We start from the raw sequence: 24,221 nt of genomic DNA, 5'->3' as shown, positions 1-24,221 counted from the left end.
TATGAACCGAATAAAATTTTAAAAAAATTTTCTCTAGAAATAAAATTTTGACAAAATTTTCTATAGAAATAAAATTTTGGTAGATTATTTTGGGCTCTAGTGGCAACCATGATTATGAACCGATATGGACCAATTTTTGTGTGATAGGACCAATATTGGTATGGTTGTTAGCGAACATATACTAACACCACGTTCCTAATTTGAACCGGATCGGATGAATTTTGCTCCTCCAAGAGGCTCCGGAGGTCAAATCTGGAGAACGTTTTATATGGGGGCTATATATACTTATAGACCGATATGGACCAATTCTGGCACGGTTGTTAAAGATCATATACTAACACCATGTTCCAAATTACAACCGGATTGGATGAAATTTGCTTTATAATTATGAACCGATGTGGACCAATTTTTGCATGGTTGTTAGAGACCATATACCAATATCATGTACCAAATTTCAGGCGGATCGGATGAAATTTGCTTCTCTTTGAGGCTCCGCAACCCAAATCTGGGGATGGGTTTATATGGACGCTATATATAATTATGGACCGATGTGGACCAATTTTTGAACGGTTGTTAGAGACCATATACCAATACCATGTACCAAATTTCAGCCGGATCGGATGCAATTTGCTTCTCTTTGAGGCTTCGCAAGCCAAATCTGGAGATCGGTTTATATGGGGTCTATATATAATTATGGACCGATGAGGACCAATTTTTGCAGGGTTGTTAGAGACCATATACCAACATCATGTACCAAATTTCAGCCGGATCGGATAAAATTTTCTTCTCTGTGAGGCTCCGCAAGCCTAATCTGGGGATCGGTTTATATGGGGGCTGTATATAATTAAAGACCGATATGGACCAATTTTTGCATGGTTGTTAGAGACCATATACCAACATCATGTACCAAATTTCAGCCGGATCGGATGAAATTTTCTTCTCTTTGAGGCTCCGCAAGCCAAATCTGGAGATCGGTTTATATGGGGTCTATATATAAGTATTCACCGATGTGGACCAATTTTTGCAGGGTTGTTAGAGACCATATACCAACATCATGTACCAAATTTCAGCCGGATCGGATAAAATTTTCTTCTCTTTGAGGCTCCGCAAGCCAAATCTGGGGATCGGTTTATATGGGGGTTATATATAATTAAGGACCGATATGGACCAAGATAGCGTGATTTCAACAGACGGACGGACATGCTTAGATCGGCTCAGAATTTCACCACGACCCAGAATATACATATATACTTTATGGGGTCTTAGAGTAATATTTCGATGTGTTACAAACGGAATGACAAAGTTAATATACCCCCATCCTATGATGGAGGGTATAACAAGTATATACGGCCGTAAGTTCGCCCAGGCCGTATCTTATGTATTTACCCTCCACCATGGATTGCGCAGAAACTTATACTAAACACTGTCATCAACAATCGAATTACTTGGGTTGCGGTAACACTTGCCGATGGCAAGGTATCTTAAAAAATTCTTAACACCATTTTCTAAATTGTAAGTTAGTCCATACGGGGGATATAACATATTAAACAAAACAAGTAAGTAAAGTAGAAAGTCGAGCGGGGCCGACTATATCATACCCTAAACCACCATTACAGAATTAGTAATCATAAGCATTTGTGTGGTAACATATAGGACTGGGAGATAAACCGCCGTTGCATATTTAAGAAAATTAAGGGTACATGTCTATGGGTACTTTGTGTCAATCTGGCTATAGCTCATAGTCAATGTTGCCACGGACAATGTTCGGTTTACCCTACAAGGACAAAAAAAGTTCCCTACTTTCCCATACATTCCCAAACAATTTTCCCTACTATATTTTTCGTTAAATAAAATTCGTTAAAATTTTGAGAAAATTTTTTATGGAAATAATACTTTGGAAAATTTTTTATGGAAATAATATTTTGGAAAAATTTTCTATAGAAATACAATTTTGACAAAATGTTCTATAGAAATAAAAAATGTTGACAAAATTTTCTACTGAAATAAAGTTTACCACACATTGTTAAAAATCAAGCCTTGCCGGCTTCTAATTTCCTCCTCTAGAGCCACCAAAATGTAAAAATTATTACAAATTGTGTTGAGTGAAAATGTCCTACATTGTGGTCCTATGTCTCTACAAGACGCTAAATATTAGAAAACCCCTACATATGGGGAATTTCCCCTACTTCTAGCAACACTGGATGTGTTGATATTGCACCTACGGAGTTAGTATGCCACTAATATTGAGCCCATTATTAAAAAAAGAGAAAATCGTTAAATTAGTGTGGGTAATAAATACAAATTTGTAAAAATCGAGCAATATTCTTATGTAAGAGCTACAAGTACGTATAAGTACGATCGGCTAGTACATCAAAATTAGAAATTTGAGTAACATTGGTTAATAAATAAGAGTACTATGGCCAAATTTGGGAAAATCGAGCGATGCATATATATGGAAGCTATATCTAAATCTGAACCAATTTGCATAATATTTTGCGGGTTTAATTAATACCACAAAAGGTTACCTTGTGCAAGATTTGAGTAAGATCAGTTAAGAAATGAGGCCTGTATGGTCAAACATAAGGTTATTAGGGGCAAATTTTTCAAAATCGGGTGATACATATATGGGAGCTATATCTACATCTGAACCGATTTCGATGAAATTTTGCAGATATAGTTAGTACTATAGAGGACTGGATCTAGCCAACTTTTAGTAAGATCGGTTGATAAATAAGGGTTCTATGGCCAAATTTGGGAAAATCGGGCTATACATATATATGGGAGCTATATCTAAATCTGAACCGATTTCGATGATTTTTTGCACATATAATTAGTGCTATAGAAGATTATACTTAGCCAACTTTGAGTAAGATCGGTTGATAAATAAAGGTTTTGTGGCCAAATTTGGGAAAATCGGGCGATACATATAAAGGGTGGTTAAATTGTAAGGGCCGATGTTGAATGTGAACCACACCTAGGTTAGGTTAGGTTAGGTGGCAGCCCGATGTATCAGGCTCACTTAGACTATTCAGTCCATTGTGATACCACATTGGTGAACTTCTCTCTTATCACTGAGTGCTGCCCGATTCCATGTAAAGCTCAATGACAAGGGACCTCCTTTTTATAGCCGAGTCCGAACGGCGTTCCACATTGCAGTGAAACCACTTAGAGAAGCTTCGAAACCCTCAGAAATGTCACCAGCATTACTGAGGTGGGATAATCCACCGCTGAAAAACTTTTTGGTGTTCGGTCGTAGCAGGAATCGAACCCACGACCTTGTGTATGCAAGGCGGGCATGCTAACCATTGCACCACGGTGGCTCCCAAACGCCAAGTTTTTTTCCGAATTTTATTTGACATTTCTCTATTTCAGACTTACTCAATTTGAACCATGGAGAGATGCACAATCCAACAACGTGTTAAACGATTCCAAGAAATGGCAACAGTGGATGATCAATTTTCGAAGAAAATCATTTTCAATGATGAGGCACATTTTCACCTCAGTGGATTCGTCAATAAACAGAATTGACGCATTTGGGCGAATGAGAATCCAAGAGTGATTGTCGAAAAACCAATGCACCCACAAAGAGTGACTGTTTGGTGCGGTTTATGGGCTGGCGGCATTATCTGGCTGTATTTTTTCCAAAATGAGGTCGGTCAGGCAGTTACTGTAAATGGTTTTCGCTGTCGTGAGATGATAACGAACTTTTTATGGCCCGAGTTGGAAGATATGGATGTGGACGACATGTGGTTTCAGCAGGCACTTGCCACACAGCTAACGAAACAATGGCTCTTTTGCGCAACAAATTCAATGGCCGTGTTATCTAACGTAATGGCGATGTCAATTGGCCGCCAAGATCATGTGATTTGACACCGTTGGACTTTTTTCTTTGGGGTTATTTGAAAGAAAAGGTGTACGTGGATAAGCCAGCAACAATTCAAGAGCTAAAGGATGAGATAATTCGGCACATTAATGGCATAGAACCTCCATTATGCCTCAGCGTCATCGAAAGTTTGGACCATCGGATGGAGGTGTGCCACCGAGGTCGCGGCGCCCATTTGGCCGATATTTTGTTCCATACATAATTGGGTAACTCCAATATATCATAATAAAATAAAATTACAATAATTTCCTAAATAGTTTGTTTTTTATTCAAAATCAACATCGGCCCTTGAAATTTTAACCACCCTTTATATGAGAGCTATATCTAAATCTGAACCGATTTGGATGAAATTTTGCAGACTTGAAGGGCGATAAAAATGATTACCTTTTGCCAAATTTGGTGACGATCCGTTTGAAAAAACGCGCAACGTGACCCCATTTGTCGAAATCGGGCGATACTTATATATGGGAGCTATATCTAAATTTGATCCGATTTCTTCCAAATTCAATAGCGTTCGTCCTTGTGTCCAAAATACTCCCTGTACCAAATTTCATCAAAATCGGTTAATAATTGCGACCGGAATCCTGTGAACAACAAATACATGGACAGACGGACGGACGGACACCAAGCGCTAGATCGACTCAGGAGGTGATTCTGAGTCGATCGGTATATATTTTATGGGGTCTAAAATCAATATTTCTGGTAGGCACATTTTTTGGCCGATCAAACTTATTATACCCTGACCACTATGTGTGGGTAATAAATCCAAATTTGTAAAAATCGAGCAATATTCTTATGTAAGAGCTACAAGTACGTATAAATACGATCGGCTGATACATCAAAATTTAAAATTTAAGTAACCTTGGTTAATAAATAAAGTACTATGGCCAAATTTGGGAAAATAGAGCGATGCATATATATGAGAGCTATATCTAAATCTGAACCGAATTGGATGAAATTTTGCAGACTTGAAGGGCGGCGAGAAATATTATCTTTTGCCAAATTTGGTGACGATCCATTCGAAAAAAAAGCTCAACGTGACCCCATTTGTCGAAATCGGGCGATACATATATATGGGAGCTATATCTAAATTTGATCCAATTTCTTCCAAATTCAAAAGCTTTCGTCCTTGTGCTCAAAAAACTTCCTGTCCCAAATTTCATCAAAATCGGTTTATAATTGCGACCGGAAACCTGTGAAGAACAAATACATGGACAGACGGACGGACACCAAGCGCTAGATAGACTCAGGAGGTGATTCTGAGTTGATTGGTATATATTTTATGGCAACCGATTTTTTCAAATTCCGTACATCCGAATATTTTATGAGTCTCGAAAAACTTGCAAAATATCAGCCATATCGGTTCAGATTTAGATATAGCTCCCATATATATCTTTCTTCCGATTTAGACTCATATGACCACAGAGTCCAAAGTTTACTACCGATTTCCGTGAAATTTTGCATAGGGAGCAATATTGATATTCTACCAATGCTTGGTAAATTTGATTTAAATCGGTTCAGATTTAGATATAGCGCCCATATATATCCTTCGTCCGATTTTGACTTATATGGCGTCAAAAGGCAGAGTTTTGCCCTGACTTGCTTCAAATTTTGCTCCTGGTGCAAATATGTTCAATAGTATCGGTAAATGTACCAAATTTGGTTGAAATCGGTTCAGGCTTAGATGTAGCTCCAATTTGAACTTATATGAATTCAAAAGCCGAGATTTGCCCTGACATGCTTCAAATTTTGCACATGGAGTACGTTTAATAGTGTCGGTAAGTGTACCAAATTTGGTCGAAATCGGTTCAGATTTAGATATAGCTCTCATATACATCTTTCACCCGATTTGGAATTATATGGCCTTAAAAGCCAGAGTTTTGCTGTGATTTGCTTCAAATTGTGCACGAGAGGTAAGTATGATGGTATCGTTATGTGTGCCAAATTCATCTTTCTGTCCAATAAAGCTCCGAATTATTTTCTGCAAACACCAAATAAGATGACCTTAGCTGCGGTATTTTACGTCCCTAGTTCAGTCTTAGGTCATTCTGCCTCATCCATATTCCTGTCATCCGTTTAGTTCTTTTTAGTAGATATTTCTCCATGCCCTTGTAGCCCTTGTACAAAACTTTAAGTTGACATTGTATTTATTATTGAACTCATGGTTCCCCATTCAAACACTTGATGTATCTTTTGTTGAGATTTATTTCGTTGCATTACTTAAAAAATATTTACAGTTATAGAGTGGAAAAATATTGAATGGATAGATAGAAGGTGTAACAAAAATTGTGGACCAATAATAAGATCTTAATTCACTGATCGCAATTTTTTGAAAAATCCCATGGTCGCTTTCAGTATTTCAGGCGATGACGGATGTTATGATTGGTGTACAGGACTCCGAAAAACTGAAACGAATTTACTTTAAAGTGAGTGTGTGAGTGTGTGCTAAAGGTAATTCCAATAGGACTTTACAAAGGCAAACGGTCGAAACCTTCAAGATGTATAGCGAAACGCAAGGTGGTGAAGAAGAACTTTAAAACTAGTTTGGTGTCATATATCAGTTCTGGAATTTGTATTCGAGGGTCTTTGCATTTAATGAGTACCAGGAGCTGGGGCAACATTTACAGCGGTGGCAGAGTTTACATGGCCAGCTAAAGGAGCAGTATGGACGGCACCACGGGTTTTGGCAACATAAACACCGGGTCCATGAGCAGCATGAGCATGTCCAGGTCCTTGGCTTAGAGAAATACCAGGATGACCACCCCAGGCTCCATGACCATCCCAAGCACCAGCATGACCATTCCAAGCGTCATCATGCCAAGCACCAGCCCAAGAGCCATCCCAGGCCCCACCATGGGCACCCCATGCTCCAGCCCAAGGACCTCCCCATGGACCACCCCAGGCTCCATGATGTAAAGCTGGTGTAACATATGACACACCAGGAGATACCTGAGCGGTTAATAAAGAGGATTGAACTCCAACGGCAAGAGCCAACATGACTACGGCAAAGACGAACTGAAAAGAGATGGAAAAGGGGAACAAAGAGAGGAGTTTATTTAAATATTCACATAATCAGGATATACTATAATTAGCTAAAATTATCTAATCTAAGATCGTTAAATTGATTCGTGAGCCATTTAAATGGCTAACAACACTCAAAAAAAAAATTTTGGGCCTTCGAAAATATTTTTTGAGTGTTAATTTCTTATCCTTAGTGAATCTGACTGCCATTTTTCCATTGCTCTGACGTCCAATTGATTTCAATAAATCTGATCACTTCGATTTGTTCTTGTGTCATTTTCGTTTTTTCCTCACCTTCATGTTGATGACGAGAATGGACTCCTTTGTGACTTCAAATCAATATAATGTGCAAGGTAAGCTTTTTGAATTGATTCTGATTTGCTTAATAGAATTATAGCACCTTTTATAGAGAAAATTTGGCTTATGCTATATGAGGCCATTTTACATAATATTTCGGATAGTTTTTCCTTTTGTTTGTTTTTGTATTCAGCCACACCAAAAATTTACAAACTAATACTATTGCAAACAAATACAAAGCTTAAGTTGCCAACGCTAACGTTAACGTAGATGCTGTTAGGGTTTATTGCACATTACATGGGCGTTATTTTGCAGAGCAGTGACTGCAGTGGATTTGTCTGTAGCTGCGAAATGGTGATGGTGTCTGCTTGAAGAATATAGTACATCTAGGTTAAATTTTCATCGCATGAAGGATTAGTTTCTAATACGAAGGTAGTACGGGTTAGGGATTTTTAAAAAAAGTTTTGGATATAATCCTAAATCTCATATGACATGGTTGTTGATTCTCACTTCTATATTTTATGTCGTATATTAGACAATTAAGAGCTGTATGCACTGACAACATAGTATGCCCGGTTCCAAGGATATTGTTTTTACACTAATGACTTTGGTGATGTTTCCGAGAAAAAAGTGGCGGGACCCACCGTGGTGCAATGGTTAGCATGCCCGCCTTGCATACACAAGGTCGTGGGTTTGATTCCTGCTTCGACCGAACACCAAAAAGTTTTTCAGCGGTGGATTATACCACCTCAGTGACATTTCTGAGGGTTTCAAAGCTTCTCTAAGTAGTTTCATTGCAATGTGGAACGCCGTTCGGACTCGGCTATAAAAAGGAGGTCCCTTGTCATTGAGCTTAACATGGAATCGGGCAGCACTCATGGAATCGGGCAGCACTCAGTGATAAGAGTTCACCAATGTGGTATCACAATGGACTGAATAGTCTAAGTGAGCCTGATACATCGGGCTGCCACCTGACCTAACCTAACCAAGACTCGTATGACCACCGGAAGTCATAATTTCACTTCGATTAATTTGAATATTTTCACATTACCATTTTAGCTATGCCATAATTTTACTCCGAATAACCTGAATTTTTATACCCTCCACCATAGGATGGGGGGTATATTAACTTTTTCATTCCGTTTATAACACATCGAAATATTGCTCTCAGATCCCATAAAATATATATATTCTGGGTCGTGGTAAAATTCGTCGATCTATGTATGCCCTGTCTTCCGGCTGTCCGTCCGTCTAATGTTCGAACGAAACAGGCTATCGACTTGAAACTTTGCACAAGTAGTTGTTATTGATCTAGGTCGGATGGTATTCTAAATGGGCTATATCGGACCAGATTTACGTATAGCCCCCATATAAACCGTCCCCCAAATTTGGCTTGCGGATCCTCTTGGAGGAGCAAATTTCATGCGATTAGGTTGAAATTTTCTATGTTGTGTAAGTATTAGAGGTGTGCAAGTTTCGTGAGGCATAATCCCGCTCATCAACATAAAACGCTTAAGAGTTAAATTCATTTACAATTGTAGTGACACCTGGGATGTTAAGAGTGTAATAACGCTCTCGATTTTAATAATGCTCATGTTTTCAGACACGTCGCTAAGGTAAAGTACTCAAAAAATTGTTCGTGAACCACGACATTTTTCGTGAGTCACGGTATTTTTCGTGAGTGACGGTATTTTTCGTGAGTCACGACATTTTCGTGCGTGAGTGTGCGTGAGTACAAATTTTATTTTCGTGAGTGTGCGTGAGTCATAGCAAACAATATCGTGCGTGAGTGTGCGTGAGTAAGATTTTTCCGTCGTGAGTGTGCGTGAGCGTGAGTAAAATATTACTCACGTGCACACCTCTAGTAAGTATATGACCATTAACAACTACGCAAAAATTTGTTCGGTCTATAATTATATATAGCCCCCATAAACCAATCCCCAGATTTGACCTCAGGAGCCTCTTGGAAGAGCAAATTTCTTGGGGGCGCAAATTTCATCCAATTTCTATGGTCGCTAACAATCATAACAAAAAGTGGTCCATATCGGTCCATTGTTATATATAGCCCCAATATAAACCCGTCCCTAGATTTTACTACATCCTGGATAAGCAACTTTCATTTGATCTTGCTTAAACTTGGTACTTCTCGCACAAAATTGGACCATATAGGTTCATAATTGTATATAGCACCCATATAAACTGATATTTCACTTCTGTCTCTTTTTTACCGCGCAAAAACTCATACCGGTCAAGGACAGAACTACATAGGTTTTTAATCTGTTTTTTATACCCTTCACCACTACTGTGGTACAGGGTATAATAAATTTGTGCATTAGTATGTAACGCCAAGAAATAATTGTCATAGACCCATCTTTTAGTATACCGATCGGCTTAGAATTAAATTCTGAGTCGATTTAGCGATGTCCGTCTGTCTGTCTGTTTGTCTGTCCGTCTGTCTATATATGTAATTTTGTGCACAAAGTACAGGTCGCAGTTTAAGTTCGATCGTCCTCAAATTTTACATAACGCCTTTCTTAGGGTAGACGACAATCGATATTGATTTTGGAAAAAATCGGTTCAGATTTAGATATAGCTGCTATATATAGTTATCACCGATTTGATCATAATTCGCGTATTTATGAACCGACGTTCATAAAATTTTGTACATCTGAATGTTTTGTCAGTCCCGTAAAAACTGCCAAATATCAGCTAAATCGGTTCAGATTTATATATAGCTCCCATATATATCTTTCGTCCGATTTTGACTTATATGGCTTCAAAAGCCAGAGTTTTGCCCTGATTTGATTAAAATTTTGTACAAGGAGTACGTTTAATAGTATCGGTAATTGTGCCAAATTTAGTTGAAATCGGTTCAGATTTAGATATAGCTCCCATATATATCTTTCGACCGATTTGGACTTATATGGCCCCAAAAGCCAGAGTTTTGCCCTGACTTGCTTCAAATTTTGCACAACAAGTACGTTTAATAGTATCGTTAGGTGTGCTTAATTTGGTTAAAATCGGTTCCGATTTAGATATAGCTCCCATATATATCTTTTGTCCGATTTGGATTTATATGGCCTCAAAAGCCAGAGTTTTGCCCTGAGTTGATTGAAATTTTGCACAAGGAGTACGTTTTATATTATTGTTAATTGTGCAAAATTTAGTTGAAGTCGGTTCAGATTTAGATATAGCTCCCATATATATCATTCGCCCGATTTGGACTAATATGCCCACAGAGGCGAAAGTGCTACTCTGATTTACGTGAAATTTTGCAGAGGGAATAGAATTGAACTTGAAAGTTTGCACAGGCAGTAGAATTAAGGTTCTGCATATGCGTGTTTATTTTGGTTGAAATCGGTTCAGATTTTGATATAGCTCCCATATATATCTTTCGCCCGATTTTCCGTCATATGACCACAGAGGTCAAAGTTGTTATCCGATTTACGTGAAATTTTGCACAGGGAGTAGATTCAACATAGTAACTATGCATGTGAAATTTGATTGCAATCGGTTCAGATTTCGATATAGATTAAATATATATGTTTTTCCTATTTAGGCAAAACTGGACGAAATACCTACATTTTCCTTATCAAATCGCCACTGCTAAGTCGAAAACTTATCGAAATGACTCAAATTTTCCTATTACTCTATTAAAGGGTGATACGGTCAAAATTTGGTCAATATAAACTTGACGTATTTCTTTCAATTTTGCATTTAGAAAACCTGAACACCCCTCATTTTGAAGGCGTGTGTGTGTAGAATGTTGCTCCTATTTTGATTTTGGAATTCACTCTTCAGTTGTCAAAATGCCGTCCAAGCAAGAAGAGCAGCGTATCAAAATTTTGCTCGCGCATCGCGAAAATCCGAGCTACTCGCACGCAAAGCTGGCAAAATCGCTAAAAGTTGCCAAATCAACCGTTACAAATGTAATTAAAGTGTTTGGGGAACGTTTGTCGACAGCCAGGAAGTCTGGATCGGGGGGAAATCGAAAACCGGAAGCCGCTGAGACGACAAAGAGAGTTGCCGGTAGTTTCAAGCGAAACCCTAACCTCTCTCTCCGAGATGCCGCAAATAAGCTGGGTGTATCGTCTACAACCGTGCATCGAGCCAAAAAATGAGCCGGACTATCGACTTACAAGAAGGTAGTGATAAACAAAATACGACGGCCAAAGCGCGATCCCGGAGGCTGTACACGACGATGCTGACGAAGTTTGACTGCGTGGTAATGGACGACGAAACATACGCCAAAGCCGACTACAAGCTGCTTCCGGGACAGGAGTTTTATACGGCAAAAGGAAGGGGAAAGGTAGCAGATATTTTCAAGCACATAAAACTGTCAAAGTTCGCAAAGAAATATCTGGTTTGGCAAGCCATCTGTACCTGTGGCTTGAAAAGCAGCATTTTCATAGCTTCCGGGACTGTCAACCAAGAAATTTACGTGAAAGAGTGTTTGAATAAACGTCTGCTGCCTTTCCTGAAGAAACACGGTTGTTCCGTACTGTTTTGGCCGGATTTGGCATCTTGCCATTACGGTAAAAAGGCCATGGAGTGGTACGCCGCCTACAACGCGCAGGTGGTTCCCAAGGACAAGAACTCTCCCAACACGCCAGAGCTCCGGCCAATTGAGAAATACTGGGCTATTGTCAAGCGGAACCTATAGAAGACCAAAAAACTGCTAAGGACGAGCAGCAGTTCAAGGCAAACTGGCTTTCTGCGGTGAAGAAGGTGGACAAGGTGGCTGTACAAAATCTGATGGCAGGTGTCAAGCGTGAGGCCCGGCAATTCGGATTTGGAAAAGCGAAAGCCTAACTGAATATTTTTCCTGAATTTTATACTAATTGAACTTGAAAAAGAAATTTAATTTGATTTTTTAAATAAACGATTTCACCGATTTACACGCGTTTTCCCTTGACCAAATTTTGACCGTATTACCCTTTACACATCTATCGACCGATAAATTATAAATACACTTTTGCGAAGTTGCCTCAAAATTGGTTCATATTTAAATGTTTCCCCTATTTATACCCTTCACCACTACTGTGGTACAGGGTATAATAAGTTTGTGCATTTGTATGTAACGCCAAGAAATAGTGGTCATAGACCCATCTTTTCGTATACCGATCGGCTTAGAATTAAATTCTGAGTCGATTTAGCGATGTCCGTCTGTCTGTCTGTCCGTCCGTCTGTCTGTATATGTAATTTTGTGCACAAAGTACAGCTCGCAATTTAAGTCCGATCGTCCTCAAATTTTGCATAGGGCAGTTTCTTGGGACAGAGACATTCGCTATTGGTTTTGGAAAAAATCGGTTAAGATTTAGATATAGCTGCCATATATATTTATCCCCGATGTGGTCGTAGTTAGCGTGTTTATAAACAGATTTTCTTGAAATACCGTACATCCAAATATTTTATGAATCTCGAAAATCTTGCAAAATATCAGCCAAATTGGTTCAGATTTAGATATAGCTCCCATATATATCTTTCGTCCGATTTGAACTTATATGGCCACAAAAGCCAGAGTTTTGCCATGATTTGCTTCAAATTTTGCACAGGGGTACGATTGATAGTATCGTTAAATGTGTCAAATTTTGTTAAAATCGGCTCAGATTTAGATATAGCTCACATATATATCTTTCGCCCGATATGGACTTATATGGTCTCAAAAGCCAGAGTTTTACCCTGACTTAATTCAAATTTTGCACAAACGGTACCTTTAACGATACTATTGTATGTGCCAAATATGGTCAAAATCGATTCAGATTTAGATATAGCTCCCATATATGTCTTTCGTCCGATTTGAACTTATATGGCCTCAAAATCCAGGGTTTTGCCGTGATTTGCTTGAAATTTCGCACAAGGAGTACGTTTAGTAGTATCGGTAATTGTGCCAAATTGGTTGAAATCGGTTCAGATTTAGATATGGCTCCCATATATATCTTCCATCCGATTTGGACTCATATGACCAGGGGGCCAAAGTTATACTCCCATTTACGTGAATTTTCGCATAGATAGCAGAATTATTATTCTAACCATACATGTCAAATTTAGTCAAAATTGGTTCAGATTATATATAGCTCCCATATATACGTACACCAGAGTTGGGGAAATATGGTAAACTGTTACACATTTTAGACCCATTTTCAATGGAAGTGTCTTCCAATTAACTGGATAGCGTTAGCCGATTTAAATTTTAATTCTAGAGATTTTGTAGAAGTAAAAGATTGTCTCCTTTATGTTATATAGCTTCCAGCAAATGTGAAGTAGTTGGGATGGTAACACAAATTTTGGTCTACATAGGGGTGAAGGGTATAATATAGTCGGCACCGCCCGACTTTAGACTTTACTTACTTGTTTTTTTGGGAGCCACCGTGGTGCAATGGTTAGCATGCCCGCCTTGCATACACAAGGTCGTGGGTTCGATTCCTGCTACGACCGAACACCAAAAAGTTTTTCAGCGGTGGATTATCCCACCTCAGTAATGCAGGTGACATTTCTGAGGGTTTCAAAGCTTCACTAAGTGGTTTCACTGGAATGTGGAACGCCGTTCGGACTCGGCTATAAAAAGGAGGTCCCTTGTCATTGAGCTTAACATGGAATCGGGCAGCACTCAGTGATAAGAGAGAAGTTCACCACTGTGGTATCACAATGGACTGAATAGTCTAAGTGAGCCTGATACATCGGGCTACCACATAACCTAACCTAACCTAACCTACTTGTTTTTTACTAACATTGTGTTCCACCTCAGCGCATTAGCCGACTTAAATGTAAAATCTATAAGTATTGCAGAACTCTGTACAGATCTGCTCAGATATACAGAATATATGTGTATGAATTCATATAGCATCCAACACATTGGACGGATTTGATATGGTATCGAAAATGTGGACTTACAAAGTGGTGAAGGGTATAATATAGTCGGCCCCGCCCGACTTTAGACTTTCCTTACTTGTTTTTTATTTTTTGTCTAATATATACCCCTTATGGACTAACTTCCAATTTAGAAGACGATGTTAAGTAGATTTAAGATACCTTGGCGGCGGCAAGTATTACTACAACCCAAGTAATTCGATTTTGGATGACAGTCTTTAGTAGAATTTTCTACGCAATCCATGGTGGAGGGTGATACGGTCAAAATTTGGTCAAGAGAAAACGCGTGTGAATCGGTGAAATCGTTTATTTAAAAAATCAAATTAAATTTCTTTTTCAAGTTTAATTAGTATAAAATTCAGGAAAAATATTCAGTTAGGTCAAGAGAAAACGCGTGTGAATCGGTGAAATCGTTTATTTAACAAAATCAAATTAAATTTCTTTTTCAAGTTTAATTAGTATAAAATTCAGGAAAAATATTTCCAAATCCGAATTGCCGGGCCTCACGCTTGACACCTGCCATAAGATTTTGTACAACCACCTTGTCCACCTTCTTCGCCGCAGAAAGCCAGTTTGCCTTGAACTGCTGCTCGCCCTTAGCAGTTTTTTTTGTCTTCTTTAGGTTCCGCTTGACAATAGCCCAGTATTTCTCAATTGGGCGGAGCTCTGGCCTGTTGGGAGGGTTCTTGTCCTTGGGAACCACCTGCACGTTGTTGGCGGCGTACCACTCCATGGCCTTTTTACCGTAATGGCAAGATGCCAAATCCGGCCAAAACAGTACGGAACAAACGTGTTTCTTCAGGAAAGGCAGCAGACGTTTATTCAAACACTCTTTCACGTAAATTTCTTGGTTGACAGTCCCGGAAGCTATGAAAATGCTGATTTTCAAGCCACAGGTACAGATGGCTTGCCAAACCAGATATTTCTTTGCGAACTTTGACAGTTTTATGTGCTTGAAAATATCTGCTACCTTTCCCCTTCCTTTTGCCGTATAAAACTCCTGTCCCGGAAGCTGCTTGTAGTCGGCTTTGACGTAGGTTTCGTCGTCCATTACCACGCAGTCAAACTTCGTCAGCATCGTCGTGTACAGCCTCCGGGATCGCGCTTTGGCCGTCGTATTTTGGTTATCATCGCGATTTGGAGTCACTACCTTCTTGTAAGTCGATAGTCCGGCTCGTTTTTTGGCTGGATGCACGGTTGTAGACGATACACCCAACTTATTTGCGGCATCTCGGAGAGAGAGGTTAGGGTTTCGCTTGAAACTACCGGCAACTCTCTTTGTCGTCTCAGCGGCTTCCGGTTTGCGATTTTCCCCCTATCCAGACTTCCTGACTGTCGACAAACGTTCCACAAACATTTTAATTACATTTGTAACGGTTGATTTGGCAACTTTTAGCGATTTTGCCAGCTTTGCGTGCGAGTAGCTCGGATTTTCGCGATATGCGAGCAAAATTTTGATACGCTGCTCTTCTTGCTTGGACGGCATTTTAACAACTGAAGAGTGAATTCCAAAATCAAAATAGGAGCAACATTCTACACACACACCTTCAAAATGAGGGGTGTTCTCTTAGATTTTTAAAATGGGCCAAGATACAACAGAGTAACTTTTGTGTAGCCGGCCGTTTGTAAGACATAATTTATTCCAAAAGTAACCAAACCCAAAAAAATAAAAGCTGATTCTAAAATTTGATGTTATTTCCGACATTTTTTTTTTGCTTCTTATAGAATGTAAAAAATAAAATAAAAATATAGAATTTTACTTTGTTGCACTAAATATAAGCTACCGTGTATACTTCTTAATAATTTGATTGAAAAAGGTTTTGCCATTATACACCCCAAAAGAAGAAGAAGACAGTTTTTATTTTAATTTTTTTTTTGAGTTTTTTTATTTCGCATCACATTAAAGAGCAAAACATTTGCAAAACAAAAATTCTTAGACAGGAAAATAACAGAAGTGAGTAACATATGGTAGATATTTGCCTTACAAAAGATCGTAGATGAAAATTAAACAATTGCTTTTTGAGCTTTGTAGCATTTCTGCAAATACATTAAAATTATGTACAGATATTTACACTTACGAAAAAGAAAAAAGAAAAGAGATAGACTATAGAAGTGAGTATAAGAAAAAGAATTGAAGATAGTTCATTGAGGAATGAGTTGAAGAGAACTCTATAGGAAATTGAAAAAGAAAGAAGTGTCCATGTCCATATTCTCGAAATTGTGGGATATATGGTCTGGTTGTATTGCTGGTAAGACGTTTCGTGGTATTCAGAATAGAAGTCGATAGAAGCTCCTTGGAGATGAAGTAGAAAGGTCAGAGTTCAAAGAAGTATTTTATTTAAACTAGTTTGGCATCAGGTGGCATCCGTTGTATGTGTGTGTGTGTGTGTGTGAGCGCTATTTCATCTGCTTAATGAGTACCAGGAGCTGCAGCAACATTTACGGCAGTAGCTGAAGCGGTATGACCAGCTAAAGGAGCAGTATGGACAGCACCACGAGTCTTAGCTACATAAACACCATGACCATGAGCATGTCCGGGTCCTTGGCTTAAAGAAATACCGGGATGGCCACCCCATGCTCCATGTGGTCCCCAGGCACCATCCCAAGCACCATGACCGTCCCAAGCACCATGACCATCCCAAGCTCCATGACCGGCATGACCCCAAGCACTGACATCAACGGCAGCAGCGGGTCCATGCCAAGCTCCACCATATCCTCCCCATGGACCACCCCAGCCGCCGGCCCAGTGAGCACCCCATGGGCCAGCTGGATGCACGGCAGAGGTAACATAAGATACACCAGGAGCATGAGCAGCTAATAGAGATGATTGGACACCGACAGCAAGGGCCAACATGACTACGGCAAAAACGAACTGAAAAGAAACGAGAGAAATGTGGAATTTTTGTTTTTCATAGGGTGATAGCGGTAATTGATATGTATTAAAATTGCAAATTTGCCTACTTTCTGCAATCTACACTGGAAAAAATACTGTCGCAAATATTTCATGTACTTAAAATACGAATGCCATTTTTGCGTAGCATAGAAGACGTATTTCTCTGATGCAAAAATTTTTTACTTAATAAAATTTCCATTGAAGGCATTTTGTCGTTAGATTTACGCAATTTGACTTTAAAATGAGTATGTTTAAATAAGAGACACTTGATGCTTTGAGCTGAGGCCAGCTTGGCTTTAATGAATATGGAACAAAAATATAAATGAAATCGCTACTTTGGCTTAGAAACTGCACTAAAAAAAAAGTTTACTTGGATCCAAAGATTTTGACCTTCCCTTAAAAATTTTGGTATTGATTCCGAGCCAAAGATGCGGGTTATTTAAAATAATGAAATTTTTTTGCGAACTATCTGGCTGTAAATCTATGATCTATAAAATTAAAATTAGGATTCAGATCCCATTTATGCCTGTTTAAAAATCCAAATTATGACGGAAACTTCGAAGTAACAAATATTTTCTTAATTCCAAAAAAACTTTAAACCAAAGATGCTAAATCCTCAAAATAAGTCTTAGCCTATATTTGAAGCGTTTTTATCTTAAATCTAAAGATTCAATATTTCAGTTATCTTAAATCTATATTAAATCTAAAGATTCAATATTTCAGTTAATTCAACGACGATTTCTTTAAATCAAAAATGTGTTTCTTTGATTTAAGGAAAATTTGCCTTAATTTAAAGACATGCAATTTTAACGAAGGGACGAAAATTTTCAAACTGTATGTCCTAAATATTATGAAAAAAATTTTCGAATTTTGTGAAAAAATTTTCTTTTTATTAAAATGTCATTATTTTATAGAAATTTGTCCTTAATATTGTGTAAATTGCACAACTTAAAATTGAGGTTGCGCAATCTTTAATATCACGTAAATATTTTTTTAGTGTGGCTTATTTTCCTGACGTGAAAAATAATATTCACACCACTTTCTTCATATGAAGAAATATTTTAATCGATAAGAAAATAAAATACTTAAAAAACGGACATTTATTCAATTCCATAGAACAGGTTAGTACTGATAAGATGTACTTAAAGTAATTTATGTGAAATTTCGGGTCTGAGATATGAAAATTTTCATTGTCTATAATAGCTTTATTCTAGGTCTTTGGTTCACTGCCCACATAATAATGTATTAATGACAATTTTTAGACTTTCGAGATGTGGAATGAGACTGCGAAGAATCAGCGTCAAGAAATCCACTATATTATTCTTTAAAATTTTAGAAAACTGATTTTAATTTTTTTTATGAAAATTCTAAAACTATAGACGATTCCGTTTATGTTAATCGAACTAATGGTTTTGATGTTTCGCAGTAAAATTATAAAATAATTTAGAAATGCCACACATCTTAAATTTGCAACATGTACACATCCTAAAATAGATGTTTTTTTTTTTTTTTTTTTTAATGGAGTTTCTTTAAATACGCCTTGTGTATGCACACTATAAATAGATCTTCTTGGCTGTATGGGTTACATGTGTGCTTATGACTATAGCGATACTTGTGGTTGGTGACAGCCCGATGTATCAGGCTCACTTAGACTACTCAGTCCCTTATGATACCACATTGCTGAACTTCTCTCTTATCACTGAGTGCTGCCCGAATTCATGTTAAGCTCATTGAGTCCGAACGGCGGAGAAATGTCACCAGCATTACTGAGGTGGGATAATCCAACGCTGAAAAACCTTTTGGTGTTCGGTCGAAGCAAGAATCGAACCCACGACCTTGTGTATGCTAGGCGGGTATGCTAACCATTGCACCACGGTGGCTCCCGTGGTCCCGTAGATAGCGTGTTGAAAACGATTTGTCCTTGCTTCCATTCTCCGTATGGCCGAATCTTATGTACCCTCTACCATGGATTGCGTACAAAGTTCTACTAAAGACTTCATCTAACAATCGAATTACTTGGTTTGTGGTTACCGATGGCAAGGTGTATTAAACCCTCGTAATATTTTCTTCAAAATTGTACGTTAGTACATATGGAGTCTATGTTAGATAAAAAAAGGCAGAATAAATACCCATAAAAGCCTCTTTAGCTCTTGATCGGTTTATATATAGACCCCTCCATATGAAAAAATATGAACCCAATTATCGCATGGTTGTGAACAAGGATATTTTAACACAACGTAGCGAATTTCAACAGAATCAGATGAAAATAATTCACCAATATGTTCCGGTGGTCAAATCTGAAGATCGGTTTATATGGGGGCTAATTATGGACCGATATGGACCAATTGTTGCATGACTATACCTAAAAGTAGACAGATATGGCTCATTTGCAATATCAGCCGACCTAAATCAATAACAACTTCCAGTTCCAAGTTTCAAGTCGATAGCTTATTCCTTTCGGAAGATAGGGTGGTTTCCACAGACGGACGGACAACCGGACCGACGGACGGACATCGCTTAGAATTTCACCACGACCCAGATTATATACATGCTTTATGGGATCTAAGACCAATGTTTCGATGTGTTACAAACGGAATAACAAAGTTAGTACACCCTCCATCCTTTTTGTTAGTGACAGAGTATAGGACGGTGAAATTATGTATGAAATTATGAGATGAAATTTTTTGTAATCTTCATTACAATACTTATTCAGTAGAGTCCATTGTTCACTCACTGAAAAAAGTTTGTGCACATCATCTGAAAATTCGACCACATAGTGCACCTAATACTGGAATGGTGACAGCCAACTCGTAGAACCCTAGGATCAGGTTTTCATTTATAACATAGTCAATGCCACTAAAATCGTATATCTGTTGTTTTATAACAACAGGTTGGATGATAAGTCCCCGGTCCGACACATAGATGGCGTCGCTAGTATTAAATGCATATTATTTTTATATAGTACCAACCTTCAAATGATTCGAGAAAAAATTTGACGTCTGTAAGTCAAGTAGTTTGTGAGATAGATCGTCTTTTCTGAACTTTTGTTATTGTGAAAAAATGGAAAAAAGGAATTTCGTGTTTTGATAAAATACTGTTTTCTGAAGGGAAAAAATACGGTGGAAGCAAAAACTTGGCTTGATAATGAGTTTCCGGACTCAGCCCCAGGGAAATCAACAACAATTGATTGTTATGCAAAATTCAAGCGTGGTGAAATGAGCACGGAAACGGAAAACATCAAAAAAATCCACAAAATGATTTTGAATGACCGTAAAATGAAGTTGATCGAAATAGCGGAGGTCTTAAAGATATCAAAGGAACGTGTTGGTCATATCATTCATCAATATTTGGATATGCGGAAGCTCTGTGCAAAATGGGTGGCGAGCGAGCTCACATTTGACCAAAAACAATAACGTGTTGATGATTCTGAGCGGTGTTTGCAACTGTTAACTTGTAACACACCTGAGTTTTTCCGTCGATATGTGACAATGGATGAAACATGGCTCCATCACTACACTCCTGAGCCCAATCGATAGTCGGCTGAGTGGACAGCGACCGGTGAACCGTCTCCGAAGCGTGGACTCAAAAGTCCGTTGGCAAAGTAATGGCCTCTGTTTTATGGATGCGCATGGAATAATTTTTATCGATTATCTTGAGGAGGGAAAAACCATCAGCAGTGACTATTATATGCCGTTATTGGAGCGTTTGGAGGTCGAAATCGCGGCAAAAGGGCCCCTTATGAAGAAGAAAAAAGTGTTATTCCACCAAGACAACGCACCGTGCCACAAGTCATTGAGAACGATGGCAAAAATTCATGAATTGGGCTTCGAATTGCTTACCCCACCCACCGTATTCTCCAGATCTGGCCCCCAGCGACCTTTTCTTGTCCGCAGACCTCAGAAGGATGCTCGCAGGAAAAAAATTTGCCTGCAATGAAGAGGTGATCGCCGAAACTGAGGCCTATTTTGAGGCAAAACCAAAGGAGTACTACCAAAATGGTATCAAAAAATTGGAAGGTCGTTATAATCGTTGTATCGCTCTTGAAGGGAACTATGTTGAATAATAAAAACGAATTGTGACAAAAAAATGTGTTTTTCTTTGTTAGTTCGGGGACTTATCAGCCAACCTGTTACTAAAACTGGGATTGAACTCATACACCTTTGTACACAAGGCAGATATGCTAACCATTGCAATACGGTGGCTTCCCGATGTGGGTTTATCGACACTCTTAATGTGGACCCCACAGTCTAGGATTTCATTGTCAAACGCAAGCCGTAATGTTTCCTCCGTCATGATTTATTCGATACTGTCTGGAGGGTCAGAAAAAATGCTTGACTTGTTTTTCAATGAAAGGTCCTAGAATGACATTTCAAATCATGAGTGCTTCCTGTCCTGGAAGCAGTTCCTGGAGGGAAGTTCACCAATGTGGTACCACAATGGACTGAATAGTCTAAGTGAGTCTGATACATCGGCCTGCCACCTAACCTACGTTCCCTTCCTGTCCTGGAATATGGCATTACTCAGCATTCGCTTAGCCCACTTGATGCAAAATTTTTGGCAGCCGGACGATGGTCCGCGGTATTCAGCTCTGAGAATTATTAGGTTAGGCAAGGTTAGGTGGCAGCCCGATGTATCAGGCTCACTTAGACTATTCAGTTCATTGCGATACCACAGTGGTGAACTTCTCTCTTACCACTAAGTGCTGCCCGATTCCATGTTAAGCTCAATGACAAGGGACCTCCTTCTTATAGCCGAGTCCGAATGGTGTTCCACATTGTGTGGCGTTCCACAGTGAAACCACTCAGATAAGATTTGAAACACTCAGAACCATTTTTTATGACCCCGTAAGGAACTCATTACGACCCCATTTTACCTCAAACACTGTAAGACTTTAAACAATTATCACCTCTCATTAATGCTGGTGACATTCCACACACAGTGTGAGATGCCGTTCTTAGTCGGTTATAATAAGGTGGTCTGGCTTTACCGTAGAATCGGGTGTCACTAATTGATATGAGAGAAGTTCGCCACAAGTGGTATAGTCATGGATTTGCTTTTTTCATCTTCTGCCAAGGAAAGTCAGGAACCTTTTTTGTGACCTCTTCAAGATTTGAAGTCCAGCTTGCTCTATTATTGTGTGTTTGTGATAATAAATAAAGAGGCCACAAAAATATCGTGTCCTTAAAAGACGAAGGCGAAGTTTGGTTACCATAGAAGATGTATTTCTCTTATAATTTTTTCTTGCCCAAAAAATGGATATCTTTGTATAAAAGAAAATTCTCTTGAAATTGTGACATCATTCGAAATAGTTCATCAATATTAGTTAAATCGTCCTTAAATTTTGATTTTTTTTACATTATTTTTAGGTGATGTTATCCAGAATTTTTTGTTAAAGACACTCTTCATTTGTAACAAAATTGAAATTTAGTTTTCCAATATCAAAAAAGTTAAAACATAATAGCATCTTATTTTCTTCCTTGTGCAATCCTCGCTTCTGTAGCTCGGAATCAATACCAAAGTCATTCGAGTAAAGACAACTAGAACTGGGACAGTTTCTTCTTTTTCAGCGTAAGTCGGAGTTGACTAAAGGCAGTGTAAATTTGTTGCTCCCTGATTGGATATAGTGGCAGCCCATTATTTTTGGCTCACTTTGACTATATTCAGTCCATTGTGTTACCACAAATGGAGAACTTCTGTCCTATCAATGACTGCTGCCGATCCTTGATGTCTAGCACTATGACAAGGGACCTCCTTTTTATTGACGACTCAGAACGGTATTTCACAATTAGAGAAGCTTTAAACTTGCTAACCATTACACCACGATGGCTCCCAGTAAGATCCTTAGGTCTGTCGTACTAATATTCATAACATTTCTTGTAGGTTTGACTATTTGGAAGCTTAATTTTTCGAACGAGGTTTGGTGAAAATTTTAAGGTAATATTGGAACCATATCCTAATCGAACAAAAAATAAACTTGGACCGATAGGGTACAATTCCATAAGTTCATTACAAAGTAATGTGTGCCGACGGACGGACATACCAAAAGCCTGGGGTCCTTATATTAAATCAAGGATCTGACTCGAATAGTTGTAGCTTTCGAGAATAGTAAGAAAATTATGCTACAATAATCATACAATTTTTCTCTTGACGATGTCTCACAATATTATTTATATATTCAATAAACATTTTTGAAATTTTATTTTGTACTCGATGAGCATGGACAGGATATAAGGATTTAAATTCTAAAATTCTTCTTCTAATGTAAAATTTTAACAGATCACTTCAAATTCGAATTTCAATTCTAGCTTATAACCACTTTTATTTAGTATTTTTTTTTTTTAATTTTTAAGAATTTTCCACAAGGATACGTCACTGTTTTTATTTTTTTTTTTTTGGAATCACTCTTCTTATAACGATTTGTATTTAATTTAAAATTACCTTCATGTTGATGGAAGGGTTGAGGATTTGAAACAAAGAAAAAGGATTGACTGGTTTTTTGACTGAACTCAAAAATGTGTTCAATGAACGCTTTTCAATTCGATTCTGATTTGCTTAACAAAATTAAAGCAACTTATATACTAAAAAACTTCAATCGTTTTTTTTTCATGCCTTAGGTGTCTGCCTGACTTTTCTTATGTTTGTTTGCCACACCAAAAGGAAAACTAATAAAAAACAACAACAACAATAAAATAATATCAAACTTTAGACATTACAAGTGCACGCCGGAAAATATCATAATAACCGGAGCATAAGCAAAGCAGTTTACAATGGTAACACCAACGCCAACACCAGCACCAGCAGGGCAATGTTAACCCCCAACGCAGAGAGTTGATGGTCGCAGCATGAGTTGTTGCAGTTCCACCAAAAGGTGGAGCAATGACTATAGCAACATGTGGCGTGTGTTTACAAAGCTGCAACATTAACAACTTAGCAGCTAAGTTACACATTGGGAGACAAAAATTTTTAAATTTCATGTTTTAAATTACGACAAGGGACATTTTCCTTCATTATGGCTTTAAAGACACTCATATATGGACAAAATTTAGACCAAAAGATCTGCCGGACCGAATCTTAAATATTCATCATCATGGAACGCATATAATAATTCTCTTTAATCCTTTGACTACCGATATCCACTTAGGAGGACATTCAAACACGACAACAAACTCTATATCCCCACTAAGTTTCGATTTATTTCTCGATGTTATTTTAAAGTAGAGCCTTCAATCTAAATAAGCTATAAATATTTTCCATATT

At 38.2% G+C, this 24,221-nt stretch overlaps 2 protein-coding genes across 2 annotated transcripts; both read right to left on the bottom strand.

The window, feature by feature from the left end:
* Positions 1–6,070: 6,070 nt before the first annotated feature.
* LOC142226550 (uncharacterized) lies at positions 6,071–7,331 on the bottom strand. Its single transcript, XM_075296621.1, has 2 exons — positions 7,199–7,331; positions 6,071–6,898 (listed from the first exon to the last, which is right to left on the bottom strand). Exons 1-2 carry the CDS (start codon positions 7,202–7,204, stop codon positions 6,476–6,478), a joined length of 429 nt encoding a protein of 142 aa, XP_075152736.1. The 5' UTR covers positions 7,205–7,331; the 3' UTR covers positions 6,071–6,475.
* An 8,595-nt stretch (positions 7,332–15,926) lies between these two features.
* Positions 15,927–23,545, bottom strand: LOC142226549 (uncharacterized). The gene is made up of 2 exons (XM_075296620.1): positions 23,403–23,545; positions 15,927–16,943 (listed from the first exon to the last, which is right to left on the bottom strand). The coding sequence occupies exons 1-2, from the start codon at positions 23,406–23,408 to the stop codon at positions 16,482–16,484; spliced, it is 468 nt and encodes a 155-aa protein (XP_075152735.1). The 5' UTR covers positions 23,409–23,545; the 3' UTR covers positions 15,927–16,481.
* Between the last annotated feature and the right edge of the window lie 676 nt (positions 23,546–24,221).

Source organism: Haematobia irritans, chromosome 2 (genome assembly GCF_050003625.1).
Source record: "Haematobia irritans isolate KBUSLIRL chromosome 2, ASM5000362v1, whole genome shotgun sequence".
Lineage (NCBI taxonomy): Eukaryota > Metazoa > Arthropoda > Insecta > Diptera > Muscidae > Haematobia > Haematobia irritans.
The sequence above is the reverse complement of the archived record's forward strand: the minus strand, read 5'-3'. Positions and strand labels throughout refer to the sequence as shown.